Raw genomic sequence first — 25,275 nt, 5'->3', positions numbered from 1 at the left:
TTGGCTAACAGTCGCAGGGGCAGAGTTAGAGAGCAGACAGGGGTGTGGTCACAGAGAAGACGTGGTGGAATCAACAATTTCTCTTCCGTTGCACACTGTTGGTACGTAGTGGGCACTCACAGAAGCTAGAAAAAGACACACAATGAAAAGACTGAAATGAGAGGAGAATTACAGGGGGAAACTGGAGAAAAAGCATTTGTGAATATTAGTCTGGAACAAATCTTTCCTTTTTATGTAAATAAAACTATCACTCAAGGAGTTTTTCAGCAAATACAATCGAAAATAAAACATGAAATATAATAAAATATCCATTTCAAGTTTTAAACCAGGATATTTTAAAGTGTGAGAGGATGGAGTCCCCCCCACCAAGTCGTAATTTTTGTTTAATTCCAGACTTTATCATGTTTTCCACAATATAGGATATTATTGTTAAGAGATGCTGGAGTCCATGGACAATAAATAAATAAATAAAATCTTGATACTGATTGAAATATCGTTGCCCATGAAATTGGAATACTTTCTTTCTTTCTTTCATTATTTATACACATTGGTGCAATGACCGAATACCCCGATGAAACAAATTTTACATATCATAAAATGCAAATACATCCACTCTGTTGTAATTTTTGTTTGTATGCAGAGACTCCAGATTACAGAATTGGCTATTTGATTTTTCAACCAAATTTGACTCATGTCCTTATTGGCTGTGCCTCGTACAATATTGATTGGCCAAATAGTGCAAGCACACGCATGCAAATATTGCTGATTTCCATATTTTAGGCATCACAATGACAAAGCAAGAGAAAAGAGGGCGGCTGCAGTGAGAGAAAGTCTTGATGTGCGGAGGGTGCGGCACTGGTCATGGCTTGCTTGATCTCCTAATATGAACCCCATCTAGCATGCGTGGGATGCCTCAGGCCAAATCCTTGATGAGAGGGACTTTATTCCTCATAGCCTTCAGGGATTAATCTAACCCAGGAGTGGGAGTCTCTGTCTCCAATGACGGCATCAAAAAGTTATGCAACATCTTATTAACACATTGCTATAATTCAAGAGTGAATGAGTGACATTTTTATGGATGAGATCTCTAATATTTGTTTCCCGTTAAACTGACCAAGTTTGAAAAGTTGAAACAAATTCAGAATATTAAATACCGCCAATTCTGTTGAAGCCCGAATATACAGTTTACAAAAGTCAATTGTGGTTCAATTAAAAGATAAATAATTTGTCTGTGGAAAATGAATCACAATAATTGCATGCAGAACATTAATTATTGATTTCCAACATTATGGGAGATGTAATTACAGTAAATAAAAACAAATGCCTAATCAAAAATATTGACGCCCGTAGTGTAAGCTGACATTGTGATATAGGAAATTATAATATGCAGAGGAATACAAGGCATATGTAAAAATGTGTGCACTGCAATCTTTGTAACATTTTGGCCCTCCGTTTATTCCACCTTAAATATGTTCTAGGGACCCAGGGTGACATTTACAAGTTGTCAGAAGCTGATAAATCCTGGATCTTAAAACCTTGCAGAAACCCTTAACAGCCGTTCCTTGCTTCAAGCAACTGACTAAAGATCTGAAAATAAAGCTAAGTGATGTCTAACAGGTAGGGAAAGGCTATAAAAAGATAGCAAAGTGCTTCTGGGTAGCAATTTCCACTGTCCACAATGCCATTAAGAAGTAGTAGTTAAGACTAACTGTGGAAATGAAGACAACATCCGTAAGACTACCGTGCAGAGTCAAAGTAAAGAAAAGAACCCCCCCCCCCACAAGTTTTAGCTGACGCATACCCGATGATTACAATGTAAAGCACCGATGCAAAATCATGTTCCACATTCAAAACGTGCACCCATGTCAGCTTACCGTAAAAATGATTTGGACAAATCAATTTCAAACTGAGCTCTTTGGAATAAATGATGAGATGGTAAGAGTTTTCCTCCAGGGTTAATAAAATATTTCAATTCTATTCTGTGCTATTATATAAGGTATAGATATATATATTTTTTAAACTGCTAATATATATTTATAGCTGTTAGCCAGAAAACTGAGCGTGAAAAGGTGTCTGGCTTTTTTTTTTTCTTTACAAGATAATTATGCCAAGCAGACCTTAATCCCCCAATGAACCACATCAAAACATATCAATACAAGTCAGCACGTATATTTTAAACATGCTGTGAATGCCAGAAAGACATATACCTTTTCAAAATATAACGATATGAGCAAGAGTAGGTAAACATTATTGAATATTTACACACACATTTAAAATCTCACATGGAGAGGTGTGCTGCGAGACATTGCCTCGTTGTAACACCAAAAGTGTGCACATGCAGTAATTACAGTTAAAAAACATTTTTTTTTAAATGCTTTTTTAATGTTTTTTTTGTTTTTTTAAAGTTGGAAACATTGAAAAAGTAATCTCTCAAAAAGACATAAACTGACTTGTATTTACCACGAAATGCCTTCAAACGACATAGAGACATCAACAAGATATGGTTGGAAGACTGCAGTGGCTGTTAAGTGGTAGTAAAAAAACAAATTGCAGGCCTTGCATTTCAATGTGGGTGTAAGTCACTGCTATACTCAACAACATGCAGTAAATAATGAAACTAATGGAGTGTAATTGGACATTTAAAATGTATTTCAGAACACTGTAGTGCCATGAATATATTTGAGGAAACAAAAAAACACATTGAATCACTATAGGTGGTTCTCATACCATGTGATGTGTACGTGCTGGCAGCCCCACTGACACTGAAGCGGTTGAGGTTGAGCCTGTGGCTGGTCACATTTTTCTGGGGCTGGAACATGATGATATGGACTTTGGGAGCAAACATGCAGCCGAGGACCACAAAGCCACTCAGGCTCACCGAGATACACATGGTGGTGGTCTGAACCTGCAACGTAAAGGAGGAAACACTGAGATTTGATTGAATTTCATGTTACTTCAGATGACTTTAGGAACTACAACCATAACTTGGATTAAAAAAAAAAAGAAGCTGGGATGCTGTTTTGGATGTAAACAAAAATCATTGATTTGCATTGTTATGTTCCACTGTGAATAAGAAATGAGTTTATATTTAGACTTCTGAATAAAATATTCGCTCCTTTTGGATTTGACAGCCACAACACATGTCAAAATAGTTAGGATGGGGCCATCATACCATTGTGTCACTTAACTTCTTCTTTCAACAACAGCATATAAAAGTCATGGAAATGAGCAGAGCAGCTGGTGGAGTTTTAGGAGCGTAATGCTCTTGTCTTATGGAGGAGTCTATAGCTGCTCCACAGTCCTGGGCTGGATTTTTAGTTTTATGATGCAGCTCAGTTCAGTGGTCTGCAACTTGTGGCTCTTTAGTACGTCTGTAAATGCTCTCTGAACCTTTCTGACAGTTATACGTAGAAAAACTTTCATCAAGATTATTAAACATTTTATTTGCATACCTGGCTTTATTCACCAAAAGACTCTCGTGGCTAAAATTGTGCATAAAGCAAAAGCTGCTGATTTTACTATTTAAAAAAAGGTGTCAAACTGCTAACATTACAAAAAAAAAAACAATAGAAGAAAAGCTAGATTGACTAAAGGAAAAGTGGCCAATATGTTTGAAAATCAAGAATGGAGCAAAAACAGGCAAAAATGATTATAATAGCTTAAATGGCTAAAATAATGACTAAAAAGTTGTCAAAAGTCAAAATGGCTCAATTAACCAACCAGCCCAGTAAGCAAGTCAGCTAAAACATTAAAAATGGCTAAAACTGGCTGCAAAGGCTAAAACAGGTGAATTAATTCTAAATGCTATGAATGTACATCGAGCAAACCTACATAAATAACTTTATAAGCTGTTTTATCCTTGATGACATGTTTTGTGGCTCTGGAAGAATTTTATTTGGTGGAAAGAGGCAACAATGGCTTTTTTTTGATGGGAAAGGTTGCAGAACTCTGGCTCAGTTGATCCTCTGCTACTTACATCTGAGCCGTGCCTCTCAGAAATGCTCCATTTATATTGTGTCGCCTGAGTGAAATGTTTTCAATTCAACTAATTACTTTTCAAATGTTCCCTCTATTTTCGTTCCCTCTGTTCTAACTTTCTTATTGTCGCTTGCCATTAGGGCCAAAATGAACCAATATTTTCCATAAAATGGTGAAATCAAATGCATTTTTTTAAATTACTCAGTTCTCCTTTTATTTACATTCATAACAGTATCTGAATATTTAGATTGTTGTTGTACTTCGACCGTAAGCTAACACTTTAAAACAGTAATTAAATGATTCTGAGCACACTAATACAGCTGAAGTTGGATAATAAGTGATCTCTATGTTTTCCCTTTGCCAATAAGGCTTGTAAAGTGAGTGTACGGCTCTTTGTAAGGCAGACCTTGTTACCTTGTAACAGTCCACAGGATAACAATTACAGAGTCAATCAATAAAAGACTCAATCAACTGAGACCACAGAGAATTAAAAAAAAAAGAACTTTTCTCACTAGTAGCTTTAACTTATTTTTCTGCAATTTATTGTATGAAATCAATGCAAACTTCATGAGATCCCATTCTAGTTCGCAGGTCTGTGGAGATTTGTGTGGCGTGTGTCCTATTTAGGCTGCAATAATCAGTACTGTAAGTGCCTGAAAGTCAACATCGACAGTTGAACACATTAGTAATCAAACCTTCCATGTCTCTGTGAGTGTATATTCTTATGTGAGTGGGTGGGCGGGTATGTTGGTGTTATTATGACTGTACCTGACGAATCTTAAAAAAAAAAGAAGTCTATTTCAAGAGAGAGAGTGAGAGAAAGAGAGAGAGATAGCGAGAGAGAGAGAGAGAGAGAGAGAGAGAGTGAGAGAGAGAGAGACAGAGAGAGAGAGAGATTTTCTTATATGAAGGATCAAATGAGCAAACCTGCCATCAGCACTCTCTTCTTGTGCCCTTTGATATAACGTGAATGTGTGTGTGTGTGTGTGTGTGTGTGTGTGTGTGTGTGTGTGTGTGTGTGTGTGTGTGTGTGTGTGTGTGTGTGCGTGTGTGTGTGTGTGTGTGTGTGTGTGTGTGTGTGTGTGTGTGTGTGTGTGTGTGTGTGTGTGTGTGTGTGTGTGTGTGTGCTTAAGATTTGTGGAGCTCAGGTGGTGAACACTCTCTCTCCTTTGCTGTTAAATCTGGACATGTGTCAGCAGTTTGATAGAGGCATGCTGTTTGTCACCCCAGCACTGCGGAACCTGGATGTTTGCAAACAGGATTTGAACTTGTTTAGGTTGGTCCTACATCTGTGCTGTCCCTTTATTGTCACCTGTGCATCTTTATTTATGATTTTATGGACTACAATTGCTCACAGAGTTTCAATGCAGATAATGATAAAAAAAAAAGAGGTATTTCCAGAACAATGATTATTTGGTTCTTTTATAAAAGTAACTGGCTCAGTCTATGAGTCAGGTATGATGTTTTGTTCTGTTTTCAGTCTATATGCCTCATATTAGGAAGGACTGACAGCCTGCTCAGGGGGCAGCCCATAGTGAGCTGGGATTTATTCCAGCACCCTAAATTGGATAAAGTGGTATAAAAGATGGATAGATGCTTTCTTATGTGCTGCTATGATGATATCAGCCTGTCTATCTATTATCACAGGAGAGCAACTGAATGGTACCAAAATAATCACACTGTTTCCATAAGGTTGTGTTCACACTTGGCAGATCTGGTCAGACTAAAATGAACAGTGGTGTGATTGTTGTGTTATTGTGGTCCAATTGTAGAGGCGTGAAAGCTGCCATCCGAATCTTGCTCTGCACCAAACAAGGAAGAGTAACTTTTGGTGAGTTTCCAAACAAACTCTAGCACAGTTTCATCAAAGCGTGAATGTGCCACGGAGTAAAGACAACTAAATAGCCCAAACACCGGAAGTGGCAGGTGTCAGAAGGGCCGTCTCCCCGCTGCAGATCTTTGTTATATATTATGAGATGAAGAACTTCTTACTGCAGTTTTACAACTGATGACCAAAAATGAGCTTTTGAGAAATCCCACAGGTCTCTTTACCCCAACATAAATCACGTTCTGCTTAAACCTGATAGTTGTGAATGCCATAAAAGCAGGCAACAATTTGCTTCTCATCGAAGTGTCTCCCCACTAAAGAGTGAATTTCCTGCTATTTACTCTCAGATCAAATGTGACGTGAATGTAGTCTCATGTTAAAAAGGAAAGCTGGATAATGCCTGGCATTCTAATGAATGAGTCAGGACTCATGAGGCTTACAATATAAAAAAATTTAGATGAAATCATTGCAAAAAAGAAATCAATGAGAATAAAACTAGTAAATATTTCACGAAAACAATTTTTAGAACTAAAGGTGAAATGAATGTAAATACTATAAACTTTACAATAGGTATAGTTAGTAAGAACTATAGTGCAAAACCATGAATGGAGCAGGTGGAATGACATAAATGCTTATGGATTCCAAAAACTTTTACCGATAAGGTCACATTTGAAAGTCCAGTGATAAAAAGAACATTACTACTTAACATATACAAAAGCATGTCTGGTGTATTTCAGATCCTCTGGGAGGCTGCACGCATACTCACTTCCCAAGCTGGATCAACAGTGACTTCCACTCGTACAGGTGGAAAGTTTCGCTCACCGAATTTAAGGTAGTATTTTTGTGGGGGGCTGAATTATGCAATAGGGACTTGGCCGAGATGTGTGAAAATGCTGGAATCAGAATACTCAACCTGTCAATCAGTCAGTCACTGGCAGTCCTGAGATGTTGTCAGCTGTGTTTTACAGTGAGCCACAGAAGCTGACTGCAGTAAATCTTCACTTCAGGGATGCCGAAAAGGTGTTTTGTAACCTCTATGTAGCGCAATCATGCTCGATAGAGGGTTTTTCTTTGAAACTGGAAAGTCAGACAGGTAGGTCCATATATATATATATATATATATATACAGGTAGGTCCATATATAGGTCCATATATATATATATATATATATATATATATGGACCTACCTGTCTGACTTTCCAGTTTCAAAGAAAAACCCTCTATCGAGCATGATATATATATATATATATATATATATATATATATATATATATATATATATATATATAAATATATTTAGCGTTGCAACCATACCTGTTACTCTTATGGTTTTGCACTTTATATCATTTTATTATTTTGTACATTTTTGTTCATCACATAAAGCATCCATAAAGCGTGCTTTATGCAAAGAACAATACAATTCTCCCTCCAGCCAACCCATCTCCCTTTCTGAGGTTGTCACAGATCACACCTTTTATACAAGTGTCTAATGTGTTGTCTGCTCAGTTGACTTTGGCTATAAAGCAAAACAAAAATCAATGAGAAAAAAAAAAGAAAAAAAAAGAACTAGACTAAATTCTTCTATTCTTTTCTGCTTTAGTCTGGACAAATGTGAACATAGCCTGAGGTTAGCATCATAGCCAGCTGCTTTATAGTCGAAGCGATGTCTCTCTAAATTATGTGTGTGTTTGTTTGAGAGCATACCCTGTAGTCACTAGATGTAACATAGAAGATGGGAAGAAAGGCCAGCCATATTATGCAGGTGGTGTACATTGTGAATCCAATAAACTTGGCCTCGTTGAAATTCTCTGGGCACTTCCTGGTCTTGAAGGCATACCTAGAAAGAGAAAACAGCAATTCTGATTAGACAGACAACACCAGGAAAAGGTCAATACCTAATCTACCAAAAACAAAACTTTTCAAAATGAAAGAAAAAAAATCCTTGGGGTTCACCAAAGGGCCAGCCACATCTGTTACTGATGTGAAGAGGCAGTGTCAGTGTCCATCAATTCAGCTATGAGACACTTACACAGTACACAGGATGACCAGGAGCACATCATATCCCAGTGACAGCAGCATGCTGGAGTCGCGCACGTTACACTTGAGGATGACAGTCTGCCGTCGTTCTGGCAACGTGAAGCGCCGCGTCCCGGGAACTTCCAGCAGAAGCCACACTGACACCATCACTAACTGGACGGAGATTAGACTCAAACAGATGAACACCTGCGAAAGAAGCGGAGCCCATCAAGATCTACTGTTTGTCTATCCAATCATCTGTCTGGCTGATGTAGATGGATGGACACAACGCTGCAATTAATTACCTGAGAGGATGGGCTAATGAAGCGTGGTCTCACTGCGCCCGCTCCGTCTTTCACACCATTGAAAATCCTGGCGATTCTGTTAGTTTTGGTGAGGAGGGCGGAGTAGCAGACAGCGAATGACGTGCCTAGCCCGAGGCGCCGCAGGGCACAGATGGCAGGAGAGGGCTTGGCCAAAAAGAGGAAAGTCATAGCGTAGGACATGAAGACCCCTGAGAGGAGGATGTAACACAGCTCTCTGCCTGATGCTTTCACCAGAGGTGTGTTGTTGTGTCTGATAAACACCCAAAACACCAGACCGGTGCACATGAACCTGCAGACAGACAATTATTGCCATTTAGGAGCTGTTTGTATTGTCAACGAAACTATGAGATGCATGACAACATATACATAAGTAATCTTCTATCATTTCTATCTCTTCTATATCTAAAGACATGAAAGATGATAGTCATATATTTGGTCCACAATTGATCCTTAGTTTACCTCTATTGTAGGCTACATCTGTCATTTTCTATTTCTGCACATGATGCATGCGTGGCATACCTTATTAATATTTCTGATTAACTTAGGAAATCAAAGGTAAACTCACCCTACACAGGCAATCGAAATTGGACCAATGGCCCAAGCATCTTCCCACATAATGTAGTCCTCAGGAAGGTCATAACAGGAGGTCAGGTCGTCAGTGGGCCATTGACCAGGAGCACAGGGTGAGCAGGTGAACTCATCAGCCAGGTATTCATGAGGCTCACAGGCTGTACAGATCCAGCAGCAGTACTCACCTGGGAAACAGGACGATGAACGGAAAGTGTGGCAGTTTCTTTTTAAGGCTCTGCTGCTATGTATGTTGCTTATAACTAAAAGAAAATAGTTGAAATTCTCTCTCCTACCTGCCTGCATTTTCTTCATCTCATTGCGTTCGCAGGGGTCGCTGCACTGTGAAGTGGGCACTGTTTCTCTGGGCCAGCGAATTAGCTCACTGCTCAGACTCAGACTCTCTGCCCATTCGCCCACTGGCACATACCCATAACGATCGGCAGAGCGCTGGTAGCTGAAGATGTTGTATCTGCCCATGCCATCCCCCTGGGAATCAAACTTCACTACTGTCTCACTGCCTGGAGGCGAGAAAGGGGCTGGAGGGGGTGAGAGGAGACAAAGAGTGAGAAAAAAAAACTTTATAGAACCAGTGGAGTAGGAGATCAAAGCCAAACAATCACAAACAAGCATCCCATTGAAGCTTCATTGATGCTCTTTAAAAAGCAGCAGTGAAGACAGACAATAAGCAATACCCAGCTAAGCCTTTGGAGTCCAGAACAGGCAGCATAGGGTGTTTTCATTACTGAAGACCAGCCAGTTACAAAAGTATTTTCTAACAGGCTATAAATGCCTGTGTTGCTTGGTGATGTGAGTATCATTGGCCTCTCTAAGGTCACATCAGGACAAATTCACTGGTCTAAATTCTGGTCTGAGTTTATTACCAAATGCATCATTAACAAACTGCCCATAAAGTCGTATAAGCATAACAGCAGAGGATTGAATCCCTGGGCAATGCTATAGCTACCCACACACGGATAGAATTAGCCTCTGGGTCTCTTCTATGACGAAAGCAGTGCTGAAACTGCCAAATTGGTTTGTATACATGTTGTTATGAAAAGATTACCATCTGCCCCTGAGGATGTGGGAACAGAGGAGATTGTAAAACTGGCAGGATACTAAAACCACTAGATAAATAAGAGAAATGCAGGGCTGTGGTCTCAGTAAAAAAGTAACTTCTGGATGCGTTACAGTCGCGGACCGAACCAGACAAAGTTGAATTCACTCCGACAGAGGCACTTCTGCCTTTACAGCAGACCAATCGACTATGTTGCATGATACACAGACCTGTACATTATATGCAGCTGCCTGTCAAGTTATGATGTGATGAGGGACAGCTCAGTGTATGTCCGCTTCATAAGGCATCACTCCTCAACGTATAACAAGGCTCTCGGTCTTCAGAGTGAAGCAGCGTTTATAATACGGTGCTGCCTTCCTCATATCTCTGTGTCTTGGGGTAACTGAAGAAATCACAAGCCAAATTAATTCACCATACATACAGCTTGCGATCAGTGGAATGAATCAGAATACAGAGTGCAAATAAGCTGTTGGGCAAGAGAGTGTGCATTTGTGTGAAGATGTGCACACAAGTGAGTGTGGAAGCTCCATTAGGTTTTACTTTACAGTGTGATGGCTATGGTATTGCTCTGAGCGCTGTGGGAGGCTGTGCTGGAAAAACCAAAGCTCTGACCCTGCTGTTAGTGGCGTGCAAGTGTGAATGTATGTACGTACGCGCATGGATCTCCGACAAAGGCTAAAGCTGTGCTATTGTTGTGAGAGCTCAGTGTGTTCAGAGAAGAATGGCGTGTCAGATGGCAGCAGAGGGGGTTAGGGTTTATGAAATCCATAAATCACAGAGACAGCACAACCCTCTATCTTCCTCCTCTCTGCCTCTGTCACAGGAAATTCTAAGTGTCAAATCTTCTTTGATTTTGGAGCTAAATGTTTCAGTGACAACTAAATGAAAATGATTTCAATAAGACGATGGAGATAATATCTTGAGACGCAGAGGAGATATGAAACCATTATTCCACAAGTTGCCAGATAATAAAGTCTGTTAATAACACCGAGGAATGAGACAAGCCAAGCGGTCCTCCTTCCAGACACCCAAACACACTTACAGAAACACTCTGCCACGAGCTAATTATCATAACTGCACCTTATTAAGACCATGGATGTGTGCTGAAGCCTAATTAGCAGCATGTGGTAATTATGTGTAATATTGACTAAAGAGATAACAGCATTGGTCTACAGACTTTGAAGGTGCGGTTTTGCCCTTCACTTCCCCTAGCAGATCCCAGTCAAAGTGAAATAGACTCAGAGGGCTGGGGATTTCTCCCTATTGCCAACACTGGTGACCTTGCTGACAAGACAGAAAGGCTTATCAAGAATGTGTATGAGGGTGCAACTTAGAGCCGGTGAAGGCCACCAAGTCTCTGCCGACCGCAGAGAGCCAGGACAGACAGAGCAGTTCCTTGATGGACAGGTAATGTTGTCTTTCCTCATCGTTCACTGGAACCAAAATTAAGAAAGCACAATGCTGAAGCAGCTGAAGGATCATTTCTGTTTTGACAAGACTAAATCTCCAGTTACACTTGCAGCAATGTGAGGTTGTACTTTTACAATTGAGATGCCATCAGGCTCACAGTGATTATGATGACATGCTCGTGTTCACATTGGCAGGTATCAGTACATCAGCAATAAGAATAATTTGGTAAATGCTGTAGTACAGCAGCATTATTCAATGTTGAAAAAGTTGATTCCATCCTCCTGGAGCACCAAGTTCAATCTTAATTTTGATTAAGGTTCAAATTGTTATTGCAGCAAAAATGGAGATTGAGACCAACCAAAAAAACAAACAAACAAACAAACAATGATGATTGTTGCTGTGTACATGAAAAATGCCACCCTCTGACTGAGCAATCCAACAGATGGGCTCAGTTGTTTTATGTGGGTTATCTTGGTCTTTTAGTTGAATCTGTACAGTGGTGTAGTGATTGGCTGTGGGAACACACTGGTTAGGCTTGGTGTGGCGCTGTCTAGAGTTTGCATGTCATACTTGTCTGTGCCCGGATCTTGATGATGCTTGTGCTCAATAGAAAAACACCCCAAAACATGTACGTTAGGTTATTTGAGAGGTTGTAGTTGAGTGTGTAAATGCCTTTCTCTGCAACCCCTGTGATGGGCTTTACCTTGTGCCTGATGTGAGCGAAAACTGGCTTTGACTTTGTCACAACTTTGAGCTGTTTATAGTTTGGATAGAAGGTGGACGTTTCAGTTTCTTTTCTGTCCAAAAAACTAAAAATCCTAAATTGCCATTGTGATGATGGTATCATACTTATTTTAATACACAGCAATTAATGAATTGAATGAAACAATAAATATTGGATTATATCCAATATAAAACAGTATTTATGTTCTATTTTTTTTTAATGCGTGTGAAACAGTCTTGTTATTAAACTACCTTCCGTGACTTTTTGTATTTGTTTTGGGTCGTCACTACAGCTCTATGATTGACACTAAAATATGGCAAGTGATCACCAAGGAACTATCAATGACAGGATCACATGTCAGGTAGGCTCCTCAATCCGTTGATGATGCTGACATATTTCAAAATGGATTAGATTTGTAAACTGCAAAAAGAAAAAGAAACAGAAACAGAAAAAAATGATTGAATGGATTGACCAAAAGGAAATTTGTCCCTTGGGCATCGTTCTGCTGCATGCTCGAGCCCGATGTAATGTTGATGAACCATGAACTGAACCTGCTCATTTATTTAAAGAATTGAATGTGGTGACTGCTCCCAAACAGCAGAAGGGTTTCCTGCGGTGTCTTAACACATTCAGTACAATGGCCTATAACATTGAAGATAAATGATTCTGTGTCACCTCATCCATACGATGCTTCCCACAGGCCCAGTCCAGTCCAGCTGGGACTCATCGCAAGCACTGCCTTCAGCACCACTTCCAGCTCTCACTGACTTTTAATGCCTGTGAGGTGTTGTTAGCACCCAAAGGTGAACTGTGCCACTTCAGTGACGTTCTACCTAAAAACCATGCATGTTGTATTGCTGTAAGTATTGTAAAAGAAATGCTGCTAGAGAATTTACTTTTTAAGTCAACATGTTTGGACTCCTGACAAAATGTGAAGGAATATTTACATTGTCATTCTGTGAATGCAAAGAGATAAAATTACAAAGTACAGAGTAAGGTGTGAGAAACTACAGCTAAACCATAAACCTTTAAAACGTTTTTTTTTTTTTTTGTATTCCCACTAACTCAAGTAACACCTTATTATTTCAGCTTAATTAGAAGCATGGTGAAAACAGGCTTTTCATTCAGAAGCTGAGAAATTAATTATGTTCTTGGCCATGTCGGGCTAAAGCGAAGCCCAAGGGGGATTGTGGGTATTAAAGGCAAAGAGGGAGAGAGGAGGCAAAGGGGCTTGGGAGGAATAAGTAGGAATAAGTAATCTAAAAGTGAGAAGCATACAGACTCAGAGAAAGTGGCTGGATTCTTCCTTTGTGTGTGTGTCTGTGTGTGTGTGTGTGTGTGTGTGTGTGTGTGTGTGTGTGTGTGTGTGTGTGTGTGTGTGTGTGTGTGTGTGTGTGTGTTTGCATTGATTATGTGCATGTAGTAGTGCATTCACAAGTGCACACATAGACAGATCACATTAGCTGTATGTGTTCTCTCGAGAGATTCTCTCCTCAGGGATGGAGATACTGCCCAGGCCACAGAGCAACAGACCACATGGGAGCAGAGGACAGATACGGTGGAGAAAAGGAAGACAAGAATAAGGCAAAGGAATCTATAACAGAGAAGGAGCAGTAGCAAAGTGCTGAGACTTGACTGAAGGAAAGGTGTTGCGATAGAGGAGACAAAAGAATGGAATGGCGGGCCAAAATCGGGAGGTGTGGGGACGGAGGATGAGCCAGGAGACAAGATAAGCGCTAAGAGAGGAGGGAAGTGACAAGGGAGAAGAGGAGAAGAATACAAGGGCGATACCAGCAATGCAAGAAACTAATGCCATGGCAGCAGAGATACGTAGATGGAGGAAAGCCTTTGGAAGGAAGAATCAATAGAGAATAGGTGAAGGATGGATGGAGAGAAGTGAAGGACTGGAGGAACAGACCGGTGCAGAGAGGCAGAGGAGGCAGGAGAGCAACCTTGTGAAGTCTGAGTGGGATGTGCTGTTTTTGAATGTGGAGAGAGAGAGAGAGAGAGAGAGAGAGAGAGAGAGAGAGAGAGAGAGAGAGAGAGAGAGAGAGAGAGAGAGAGAGAGAGAGAGAGAGAGACTTTCTGGGTGAGAAAGTGAAAGCAGACTGAGAGATACAGAGAGGAAGAGATGGAGTGATAAAGATAGAGAGAAAGAGTGACAAAAACAGAAAGATTGAGACAGAGGGAGAGAATGAGTGAAGGTTGTTCTCTAGCATCTAAACGTTGCAGTGAGCTCTCTGCTCAATATGGCCCTGAAGGCACACCGCCTCTGCTAACACACACACACACACACACACACACACACACACACACACACACACACACACACACACACACACACACACACACACACACACACACACACACACACACACACACACACACACACACACACACACACACACACACACACACACACACACACACACACACACACACTATCACATCTATCGCCACTATTTGAACAGAAGACTGCATGCGTGTGTGCTTGCTGCAGATCGGGGAGGTGGGTGGGTGGGAGTTGAATGATGGCTTTGAGAAGTGTGTGGGTTGGGGGTGTCTGCAATTTCACACTGGTGGAAAAACAACCATTTCAAGCTACCTCCTAGTAAAAAAAAATAAAAAAAATAAAGCTGACTATTTTTGCACGTGTTTGCGTGTATCTCTTGTGTATGTATGTCTGTGTTTTGTGTTTGAAGTACGCACCAAGGCCTAATAAAACCACACAAATATGTCTGTGAGCCAATTACTAGTTTGTATGGAGCAGTTGCCATGATCTACCAGATCAACAATTGGCAATAGAGTCAGCTTCATTACCATAGCAACTAGCGAGATGAGACTAGATGAGGAGAGATGCATATGAAAACACTGTCCAAACCACACAGCATATTGCCTCAGTGTGCTACATACACTAACAGTAAAACTCTACACCCATTTGGAGGATACAGCTCACTGAGTGGTGACATTAAAGTGAAGGGACAGGACATTTCAAACATAATGACATAAGGAAAATCAAACTTTGACGTGACGGCAGTGCAACAAACAGGAGACGGAGATGGGAGAGAGCGATACAGAGCGCTGAACAGTGTTGGTTTTTTCGTCTGCTACAGTTCAGACTGAGAGCACTGCGGATGGTGATGCTGCAGTATTTATTCTCTACATTTCAACCTCAACTCACCTCAGCTTCCTCCTTACATACCATAGATGGAAAGATGTATATGTACAGCAGTGAGAGTGAGTCATTCAGGGCTAACCAACAACTCAGAAGAAACCCCTGCTACAGTATCCAGCTAAACTCTACTGCCATCCTCATAATTTCTTGCTCTCATCAATACAGGCGCTCAGAATACATCCTTGCCAACACAGCTGTCTCTCAGTCTGCATCAGTCACTGCCACTGAGCTGTAAAGAACTCAGGAACCTTGTACATGCTGTTATTCTTTTCCAACTGCAGAAGAAAGACAAGCGCCTCATGGACATGCATCCATGGTGAAAAGAATGGAGGGACATGGGTAAGAGAGAATGTAAGGGGGACGGATGATCAGATAGAGAGCTGCCACAAAGGGATCCCCTTCTCCTCCCCTTTCTTCTCTTCTTTCCCAAAACTCACTCAGTGTTTTAAAACTTCCTTGCTGTGAATGTGCATCTCTATCCCACCCGCCTCTCTCTATGTATCCAATAACAGAGTAGTATCACCTTCACCAAGTGGAGGCAGTGACTGCAAATTGCTTTGACTATTTCTTTTTTTTCTATATTCTACTCATTCCTTCATTCCGTCTCGTACAGAAATGCTCTACGTCCTTTGATTTGTGGCAGAAATGAAGATGGGGAGTTTCAAAGAGATTCCTCTTCTTGTGCTGACGCATGCTGGCCCACTCTGGAATTGCCTCGGTGCTCACTTGTTCTTTCCCTCCTTCCATCCCTATCTGTTTTTCTGTCTTACCGTCTTTTACCTTTCCCCCAAAACTCTCTTTTCTCATGTTAGCGTGCCTGTCAGTCTTATCTGTAAGCCTCGTTCCCCATCCTTCCAAATGTAATGTCATTCTCTCATCCTCCAGCCATTCGTCTTACTCTGCCTCCCTAAGCATTCTGTGGCAAAGCTGCCGCGTTAGAGTTGTTTGTCGGGGTGTTTTGATGTCTGCTCCTGGTCACGGTTGGTGGAGAAATAAGCACCTCTAAACCTGTGTCAGTCCCTGAGACACAGCAGTTTATTTATAACGCTTCCTTTGTGCACCATCTGTCAGTCAAGCCAATCCGCTGTCTTTACTCTCCCAACTCTACAGAGACTGACAGACAGACAAGCAGCGTGCTATAGGAGCTATTATAACACACACAATCTCATTAGTGCAAGAGGGAAGAATATGGAGGACGGATTAACTGCAGCTCTTATTCCTCAAAGCAACTTTGTAGTGTCGTATCAATTACGCATGGGTAAAAGGTGTCAATGGCATTCTGGCACTGACAATATGTAGCAATTAAGCGGATTTGTCTCAGTACTTTTTATGTTCAGTGGCTTGGCAGTTTTGGCTCAGGAGAAGGACAACATTCTTGTGTTGTTCACTTGAGGACTGTTAACAAGGCATTATTCACACATTCCCATTTTCTGATATCTTTCCAGTTTCCTCCCAAACCTACTCTCCATCATCCACTTGTTTTCACTCTTTATGCGCCTTGACCAGCTTATCTAGGACTCTTCATTCTCTGTGACATGCTCCAGTTCTCTTACCTGTGAAGCTGACATTCAGGATGTAATCCCTGTAGAGTCTGCGGCCATCCAGGGCCTTCATGCTGTCACACAGCTTGGTGGTGTTGAAGCACAGGCTCCGTTGCATATTGTGGAGAGCATAAGCCATAGCATACACCGCATTCACCACAAACATGATTTTAGACTCTGGTTCAAAGTTGTTTTTGTCCATTGACAAGTTCATGTCACATGGTGGCAGCGGTGTCTCTCCCAATACCACAGCTCCTCCTCCAAAGGAACACTGGAACCGCTGCTCCCAGAATTCCTTGAACCAGGGATTCCGAAGGTTTTTGACAGGGTCCAGACTGAGGAAGTAGCGGTTAAATTCTGCGATGGGATTGGCAGCCAACTCGAGTGTGATGGCTCCTTCAGCTGTGACCTCGTTTCCCTTAACAATGCTTTCTTGTGCACCCCAGCCATCGCTGGCCACCCAGATGAAGGAGGTGTTAAGTCTGGCAGCTGCTGCCAGCAGCTCTCTGGCATCGTCGCTCCGCAAGAAAAGGACAGCCACACGAGCATTTGGCTTCTGGAGGAGCTGACGGATCACAGCTTCATAGGACTTCTTAGCATTTGAACGTCCCACCTGGACAGAAAAGAGACCATAATGCAAGTACTTATCTACATGCTCCTTCAAATCTAAAAGGAGCTGTTTAAAATAATGTGTTATAATCATTCAGATAGAAAATAAGCAAAGCCTCATGCAGGCGTGCATCTCCGTTGCAAATGAGATGAAAAATGTGAGTGTGGAAGTGCATAGAATGAGTTCTTGGAGATAAGCTTTCATTTTCTGGTTCACAGCTGATAACACCAGTGTATTATTAAACCACATCTGAGCATAAGACAAGATAAGACATAAAGATGAACTTCTATAAGCTCACAAATTTGGCTTCCTGCTCATTGTTTCCATTGCAGCTTCAGGCCATACATCAGGGTGACATCAAAGATTAAAGTTTTAACTTCTTTTTTGTCCTGCAGTTGCTTATATCCATACAGACTGGAGTGCAGACACAAACTCATACTCATAAAATATACCTTTTCTGAGGTGGCAATACAGATGTTTCTCATGCGGGCTTCCTGTTCAAATGCCTCAATGCCAGTTTCGCCATAGTCTCCCTCCGAAGCCACTGTTGACACATATGTCCAGTTGAAGAAGCGGAGGATCTCGGCCATGGCTTTGGCCTGGTAGAAGTCGGGGGGCACAGTGCGGGCAAAATAATCGTAGCGTGTCTTGTCACTGAGCTTGGCACTCGTCGAAGCATAGCTTATCTGAGGGATCTGGAAGAGCCTGAGAAGATTGGCAACCTGGGGGGGAGAGATGCAGTAAAGTGAGAAAAATGCCAGAGAAGTAATTTCAAAGCAACTTTTTCAAAACTAAAATATCACTGATTGTCTAGAGCAGTGGTTCTTATTAACTAAATCCTGCTGCACAGAATCTGTTGCCTCTGAATCTCTTCAGATTGACATTAGATTTAGATTAGTTCAACACTCCTACAACACCTGCGAAGTGAAATCAAATATATATCATCAATGCTCATTATACTACACAATAAAAATTGTGAAACCTTTATTGTTTGTTTCTCACATATTCCACTGTGGCAAAAGAGGCTGTTTTCAAGGGACTTTAGCTTCTAGCTGCCAGTTGTAGTAGTAACTGCAACAGTGGAAGATGAGCAAAACTGTTTGGGTGTTGGTACATTTTTAGAAACATTGCAATAGAATTAAGCATCCGATTTACCAAAATACACGCAGTATCTAAATATTACAGCTAATTTCATGCATAATGTGATCGCAGGAAGATAAAACCTACTGCGGCAAGCACACATGAATATGATTAAAAATAAGACAAAACACACTCATGTTGATGTCCCACTTGGATTCATTTTCTGGATACTTACTCTCATGCATAAGCTGATTTTGGTCCCTGCAACAATATTAAAACACCCACCCAAACACGCACGCACGCTCCCATACCATAGAATTCAATGAAACACTGACTCATTCATTAATGATGGACATCATCTGGGGTCTAGTGGTATCCATATAATATTCCCTTTCACTTTTGATTGGGGTTCAGTCATGTTCTCTTCATTGCAATTTTAGTCACAGATGCCATACAAACAATGGGAAATGTAAGACACACTCATGCTCACGAAGACATGCAAACATACAAAACCAAACATGCACACACACACGCAAATGAACACACACTGCAAAGCCATTCTGTTCTTTCCTCTGTTTAATCCTTTTAGAGCGCATCACTCTGGGCTTTTCTATATTTCATTCATAGCGCAGTTGATGAGCTGTTTTGACAACATGTCGGAATCTCATTAGACTAATAATGTAGGAGATTAGAAAACACACTCACACACACATGCATGCACGATGCATGCATACACACATACACACATACACACATGCACGCGCGCGCACACACACACACACACACACACACACACACACACCCTGATAGTTGTTTATAGTTCTTTTTCCCGGTTTATGCTTTTAGGTTGGCAGGTGACTTTAATGTCATGGAAGGTCACACTGCAAAATGTAACTGCACTGCTCTACTCCCTGCCACTGGACAACGACCACAACTACTGTGTGTATGAGGCCTGTGTGAGGGAACATGGAGCCTTTACTCTTTTAGTCAAAGCTGCTGTCTTTGAGGGGAAGAGAGAAAAAGAGAGAGAGAGAGAGAGAGAGAGAGAGAGAGAGGGAGAGAGAAATACACTCCGTAGGAAATGAAAGAGAAGGAGGAAAAATGGTGCAGTGGAGGGGTGCTGTATGTTTTCTGCTTGGAATGCAAGTCACACACACACACACACACACACACACGCACACACGCACGCACGCACGCACGCACGCACGCACGCACACACACACACACACACACACACAAATGCAGAGATATGTGCCCACATATGAATGGGTAGAAGGGAGAAATGATGCCTGCTGAATAAATGCCTTCAAGGCATGTAAGTTTAGTTGTGCATGGTTAAACATAAAATAATTCCCAATTACTTCATTTGGAAGCAACAGAGAGACTGGCCAAGTAGAGACACATGAAGAACTAGTTGGGTTAGCTGCACTGGCACCAGATCAAAAAATAGCACAGTTCAGGTCTCGCAAAACAGCGATATCCTCAGAATAAACAGGTAAGAACAACAGGAATAGCAAGAAAAGGGCAACAAGAATGAACTGCTCAAAAAAAGACAATTATTATGCGTGATGAAGGACAAGAGGCAGAGCGTATATGTTAACAATGGCTGCCCCAGGAAGGAGGAGGAGGAGGAGGAGGAGGAGAATAAAGGGGGCTGAGGTCAGCATACACTGAGCTCTCCCCAAATAGCCAGAGGGATGCCTCTTAATGTGTATAAAGATGAAGGCAAAAGAGAAGTGATGAGAAAGAGCAGAGAAAAGATTTGAGGGATGGATAAAAAGCTATACATAAAATCGGAGAGTGAAAGGAAAAAGAGAAGACTAGAAAGAGAAGACAGAAAGACAGTTGCCGAGATTAGGGATTTAAGGACTGATAGGAGGAGGCTTTTGTGCAGTCACAGAGGAGTAAGGGAGAAGGAGGTTTTATGCTAAACTATGCAAATCACCCAGCTTGGTGACAAGAGCTACATGAGCTGGGGAAACACACATGAACACACTAGTGGAACTTGATTCCAAGAATCAAGCCCATGCATGCGCAGAAAGACACACACACGCACGCACGAACGCACGCACACATCCAAACTCACACAAAGTCACAGAACACAGAAGCATAGAAACTGGAACATGTCACTGGACGCCAGCCATTGCATGATGGTTCCAAGACACATGTGCATGGTTGAGTAAAGGAAGAGAAAAGTGGCTCGCAAGACAGTTTAAAGCAGACGATAATGAATAATGTTTGTATATCACTGATCATCCAATACTACCTGTATCGAAACGCTGCTGAAGGATCCTCCAATGACTCCTGCAATAGCCAGTGGGCTGTCATCCTGCAGAGCGTAAGACCCATCCGGACAGATGAACTCTGTGTCATCCACCTTGGTGAGCGACGCTCTTACAAACTCCAGTGCCTGCATTGGCAAAAAGCACATAGATAAATTGTAAGAAATACAATCTAATATAAAGGCATAAATATATATTTGTCTATTTTTTTTACAATGCTAAATTTTTGTCTTTGGAAGGGACCATACGCTGCCATTGCTATACACAAGGGCTTCATAATGCTTTCAGTACAGGGTCCAAATGACAAATGAACTCGACTGAGACAAAAGCAGATTAGAGCATATTTATGGTCTGTGGACGAACAAGTGATGAATTGTATAAGATTACTAAATGTATCTAGCCCTAAGTCATGCAGCAATAACATGCTTCTTCATTTTCTTTTGTTTAGTTTTTTTTTCTTAAGATGAAGAGGAAATCGTCCCCTGAGGGAAAAGAGCTGTGCATTTTTTGATGTGGCTCATTTCCCTGATTGGATATAGCTTCAATCTCTCATACTCATCGAGGTTTAACTGTTATCATTTAAGACAAGATTGTTCACCTGTTGTGGCTATAGTAAAGCATTGGGGTCCATTTATTCCACTTGAATATTACATTATAATGACTCATAACGGCTCAGTTGTCATACTTTTTCTCAATTTAAAATGGAAAGATTGTACTTTTCACTTCTGATCTGACAGTGCAAAGAGTTGGGAAACTTTTTAGAATACAAAACGTTGTAAAAGTTCAAGTCGTCCAGTAAAGACAACAACTAGCTAATTAGACAAACTTTATTCTATAAATGTGCTGTATTCTAACTTTGCTGTGAAAAATTATATCAGCATTCACAGGTAAAGGCAGGGTTAACTCAATAGAGTACAACATTAAACAGAAAAATATCTGAAATAAAATATCTCTTTAATTTCATTAGTTTTGTTGAGGATGAGTTTGTTTGGACCATTGTTGTTCATCCAACATTTAAGCATGTAAAATACATGGGGTAAAAATTAAAATACTCAATTAAGAAAACATAAAAGATATGCCAAAGATATTACAATTTCATCAGTTGTCATCTATGTCTTATAAATATCTTCTGGATGTGATCACATTTTTAATTAACCACAAGTGAAAGCTGCTGTGAACAGCTTTAGATTTACATATCTAAAATTACACCTTACACACATAATGAATAGAATTTTAATTTATTAGAAGGCAGGATAAAATTTAGATTAGGGAAAATGAAGAAACGCTCCGCTAACATAGATGCGCAATCATATAATGTCCATATTAACTAACTAATAAGAAACATGCTGATGTGTCTACATTCCTGACGCTCACCCACCTGCTCCAGTGCATAGGTGTCTCTGGAGCAGGTGTCAAGGATGTGGACTCCAAGGGAGACTCCTGGCAGCAAATTTTTGTCTGTGTTGATTCGATCTATGGCGAATAGCATGGCCTCCAGCCTCTGGATGCCTCTGTCCTCATTGACGCGGCCACATTCCTCCATTCCGGCTCCTTTCTCATGCACTGGGAACAGGCCGCCGAGCACAAGGTCACCCTCGATGCGGATCTCCCGTCGTGACTGAGGTGGGTCTGACAGCAAGGCGCCTTGACACATCATGACCAAAACTAGAGTGGGAATGCGCCCGACCACCATGTTGCGCTCAGAAAGGGATTGGGTTGTCAGAACGTGAGGGTAGGCTTGAAAGAGTGTGAGCAAGAGGGAAGTGAGGGGTCAATAAGGTAAGGGGGTGCGGGTTTAAGAGTGAGGCGTACAGAGCGGGGCGGGGTTGTGTCAAGCAGCGGCCGTGGATACTTGGGTCGATTTGTGGCCCGTGAAACGGTCAGGGAGAGCTGGACTGGACCGCACATGGAGGGGCACACCATCTGGACATCAGTTCTGTTTCCAGAGGACAGGTGAGAGAGAAGAGAGGGGAGAGGGGGTGAAATACAATCAGCCCACATGCCACAGGACAAATCACAAAGCTGTCGGGAGGTGCGCGATAAAGTACTTCTGTTAGTGTCACCGTGAAGTATAAAGACAGCAAATCAGACCTTCAGTGGAGTTTGGGGATGCTGTTAACAAGCGCTTAAAGTCATTTCGGTTTCACAGCCAACGCCATGACTAAAAGAGATGGAATTGTTTGCAAATGGCACCCCACTGTTCTCCAATCTCCTCCTCCTTTACATCACCCTGTAAAGTTTTCCTTACACTGTGTGCGCGCGCATGCGCGCGCGTGCGTGCGCGTGTGTGCGTGTGTGTGTGTGTGTGTGTGTGTGTGTGTGTGTGTGTGTGTGTGTGTGTGTGTGTGTGTGTGTGTGTGTCCGCCCCTGGTTGTATCAGGATAAGCCAGCTTAGATGGCTGGTTGATACATGAGCGCAGTCTTCTCATGCCACAGATCAGAAAAGCTTCTCTAATCTGATCTCTGTTTCAACAATTCTCTGCTTGTCCATGAGTTTATACCCTGGAGTGTACAAACGTGTGTGTGTGTGTGTGTGTGTGCACGCATGTGTGTGTGTGTGCACGCGTGTGTGTTTTATCATCTTCGTGGTATAATTACAGTGTGAGGACTGAATGCAATTCACCATGAAAGAAGCTATCTGACAACAATGAGGCCAACAATAAACAACAGCTGATGCTTCTTATCACTGCTTACGACTTAATTATGTGTTTTTACTATTTAGTTCGGCGACACTCCCCACCTCCGCATTTGTGACAAGCAGCCCAAAATATTACACATTTTTATATCATATGAGCCTAATTGCAGCCGTGCATATCTAGTCAACACAACTTAAAAATGAAGAGTTAAAAGTAAAGTAATCGGCATATTAACACAATTGTATCATGTTTTTCATTCATCATTGTTGGCTTTTATAGGGTTTAATTGTATTAGCATTCAGCACGCACATATGTTGTCTGGATATTTAGATTAAGCCAGAGAAATTAAGAACTTATAATAAATAGCTCTAATGATGGAATGTCAGACCCCAGTTATGACGCTTTCTAATGCCTGCTGGAGATGTGCTCATACAATGAGTGTGATCTTGTGCAAATTCAGATATGGAGCAACACATTTGTGCAGGGTTATAACCTCCTGGTCAACTTTAATCTTTCTGTGAGGAATTTACATGTACTTTCTGGTTAGGTATACATTTTGTGGGCACGCAGGCTTTATTCCATAACATGCATATTAGATTAATTGACAAACCAAAACTGAATTTGGGAGTGAACGAGAGTAAGTGGTTGAGTGAATGAGTGACTCCGTGTTAATAGTGCGATGGATTGATGACCTCTCCAAGATGTACCGCAGCTTTCTTCCAGTGTCAGCTCTCGAGACAGCAGTGATTCCCAACCTGGGTTCAGGGACCCCCTCAAAGGATCACCAGGTATAGGACTTATAAATGTGCCTTGTTTGCTCTGAGGTTCTTGAGGAAGTTACTGTTGCACGTGTCAAATAAAACCGTAAAGTGACAATTCATAGATTCTTGTGGAAGAGTGAGAAACCTCATGTTGCTTTTATTTTTAAGGTTCCTGATATGTGTATGTTCCAAGGAGTGGGCTATTTCTATGCATGTTGCTCTCTGTCTCTGTTCTATCCTTCTCCCTGTCCATCCACTAACCCCCTAAGGGTTTCCTTCCTGTTACTGTAAAAGACAGTTCTTCCTTCTCACAGTCCCCTTTGTTTGCTCATGTGGAATTGTTCTACCTTTGTCTGTCTCTCTGTCTTGATAGGACTATGTTCTTATGGCCGATATATGGGTAAAATTCAATACAGAATATAGACCAACTGCATCTAGCTTCATATCAGCAATTAGTGAGGGGCTCTGTAGTCTTTCTTGGAGTCAATCAGGAGGGCTTTAAGGAAATGCGAGTTGAGAACCACATGGATGAAGAATTGGTAAACTATCTATAGCCGTTTTCACACGACCGCAGTTTGGTTCACTTCCTCGGATAATCTGCTTCGTTTGGGCAAATTAAAGTTCACCTGCACTCTAGTGTGGACCAAACAACTGAACTCTGGTTTTTTTGAATACATGGATTTCAGAGAGAAATGCCAACAAACTACCTGGGGGAGCAAAAAAAATAAAAAAATGAACTAAAGAGTAAGCCTGAAGAAGTTGAGGAAAACAAAGAAGACAGGAGAAATGTTGAGGTACAGGCACTTATCAATACATGGTTAGTGACCATGGCAGCCAACCACAAGAACAATTACGGTTTAAAATTACTCCATTTCATTGTGTGTGTTTTTTGAAGGGGCATGTGAAGCAGGCTGGACAGGAGGGGTTTTTGTCCCTGGCCAATGAATGAGCTGGACTCTCCTCACCATTGTTAATATTTAAATTCCTACTCAGTGTCTGTTTGGGGCAAGAGCACCTCAAACAAGTTAGCTGTTGTAACTGCATGACAGTGTTGCAGTAGTTTGTTCCTCTTTCAAAAAGTGCAGTGGGAAGATGGACATGTGAATTTATTACCACCATATCAAGTAGTGGGACTTTTTAAAAAGATGTATATATTTCAAATTGTTTCAATAGTCAAGAATTGTTGGCCACAAAATTGACTGTTACATTATTGTCTTTTCTTTAAAACTCTATATCTATTAAACTATTAATCAGATTGGAAGT

At 41.3% G+C, this 25,275-nt stretch overlaps 1 protein-coding gene across 2 annotated transcripts; it reads right to left on the bottom strand.

Annotated features, from left to right (window-relative positions):
* Nucleotides 1-22,290, bottom strand: grm3 (glutamate receptor, metabotropic 3; the record flags this gene model as incomplete). Of its 2 annotated transcripts, none has more annotated exons than XM_080504396.1 (11): nt 21,994-22,290; nt 20,600-20,743; nt 17,706-17,975; nt 16,656-17,256; nt 9,012-9,254; nt 8,714-8,903; nt 8,128-8,437; nt 7,836-8,029; nt 7,511-7,643; nt 2,728-2,905; nt 1-125 (listed from the first exon to the last, which is right to left on the bottom strand). In XM_080504396.1, the coding sequence occupies exons 1-11, from the start codon at nt 22,270-22,272 to the stop codon at nt 49-51; spliced, it is 2,619 nt and encodes an 872-aa protein (XP_080360522.1). In that variant the 5' UTR covers nt 22,273-22,290. The 2 variants fall into 2 exon arrangements, with proteins under 2 accessions (XP_080360522.1, XP_080360523.1); XM_080504397.1 differs by having other exon boundaries at nt 49-125; nt 2,710-2,905; nt 21,994-22,278.
* Between the last annotated feature and the right edge of the window lie 2,985 nt (nt 22,291-25,275).

Source organism: Blennius ocellaris, assembly GCF_963422515.1.
Source record: "Blennius ocellaris genome assembly, chromosome: 11".
Classification (NCBI taxonomy): domain Eukaryota; kingdom Metazoa; phylum Chordata; class Actinopteri; order Blenniiformes; family Blenniidae; genus Blennius; species Blennius ocellaris.
Note: the sequence above shows the minus strand (reverse complement) of the source record. Positions and strands in the feature narration are given on the sequence as shown.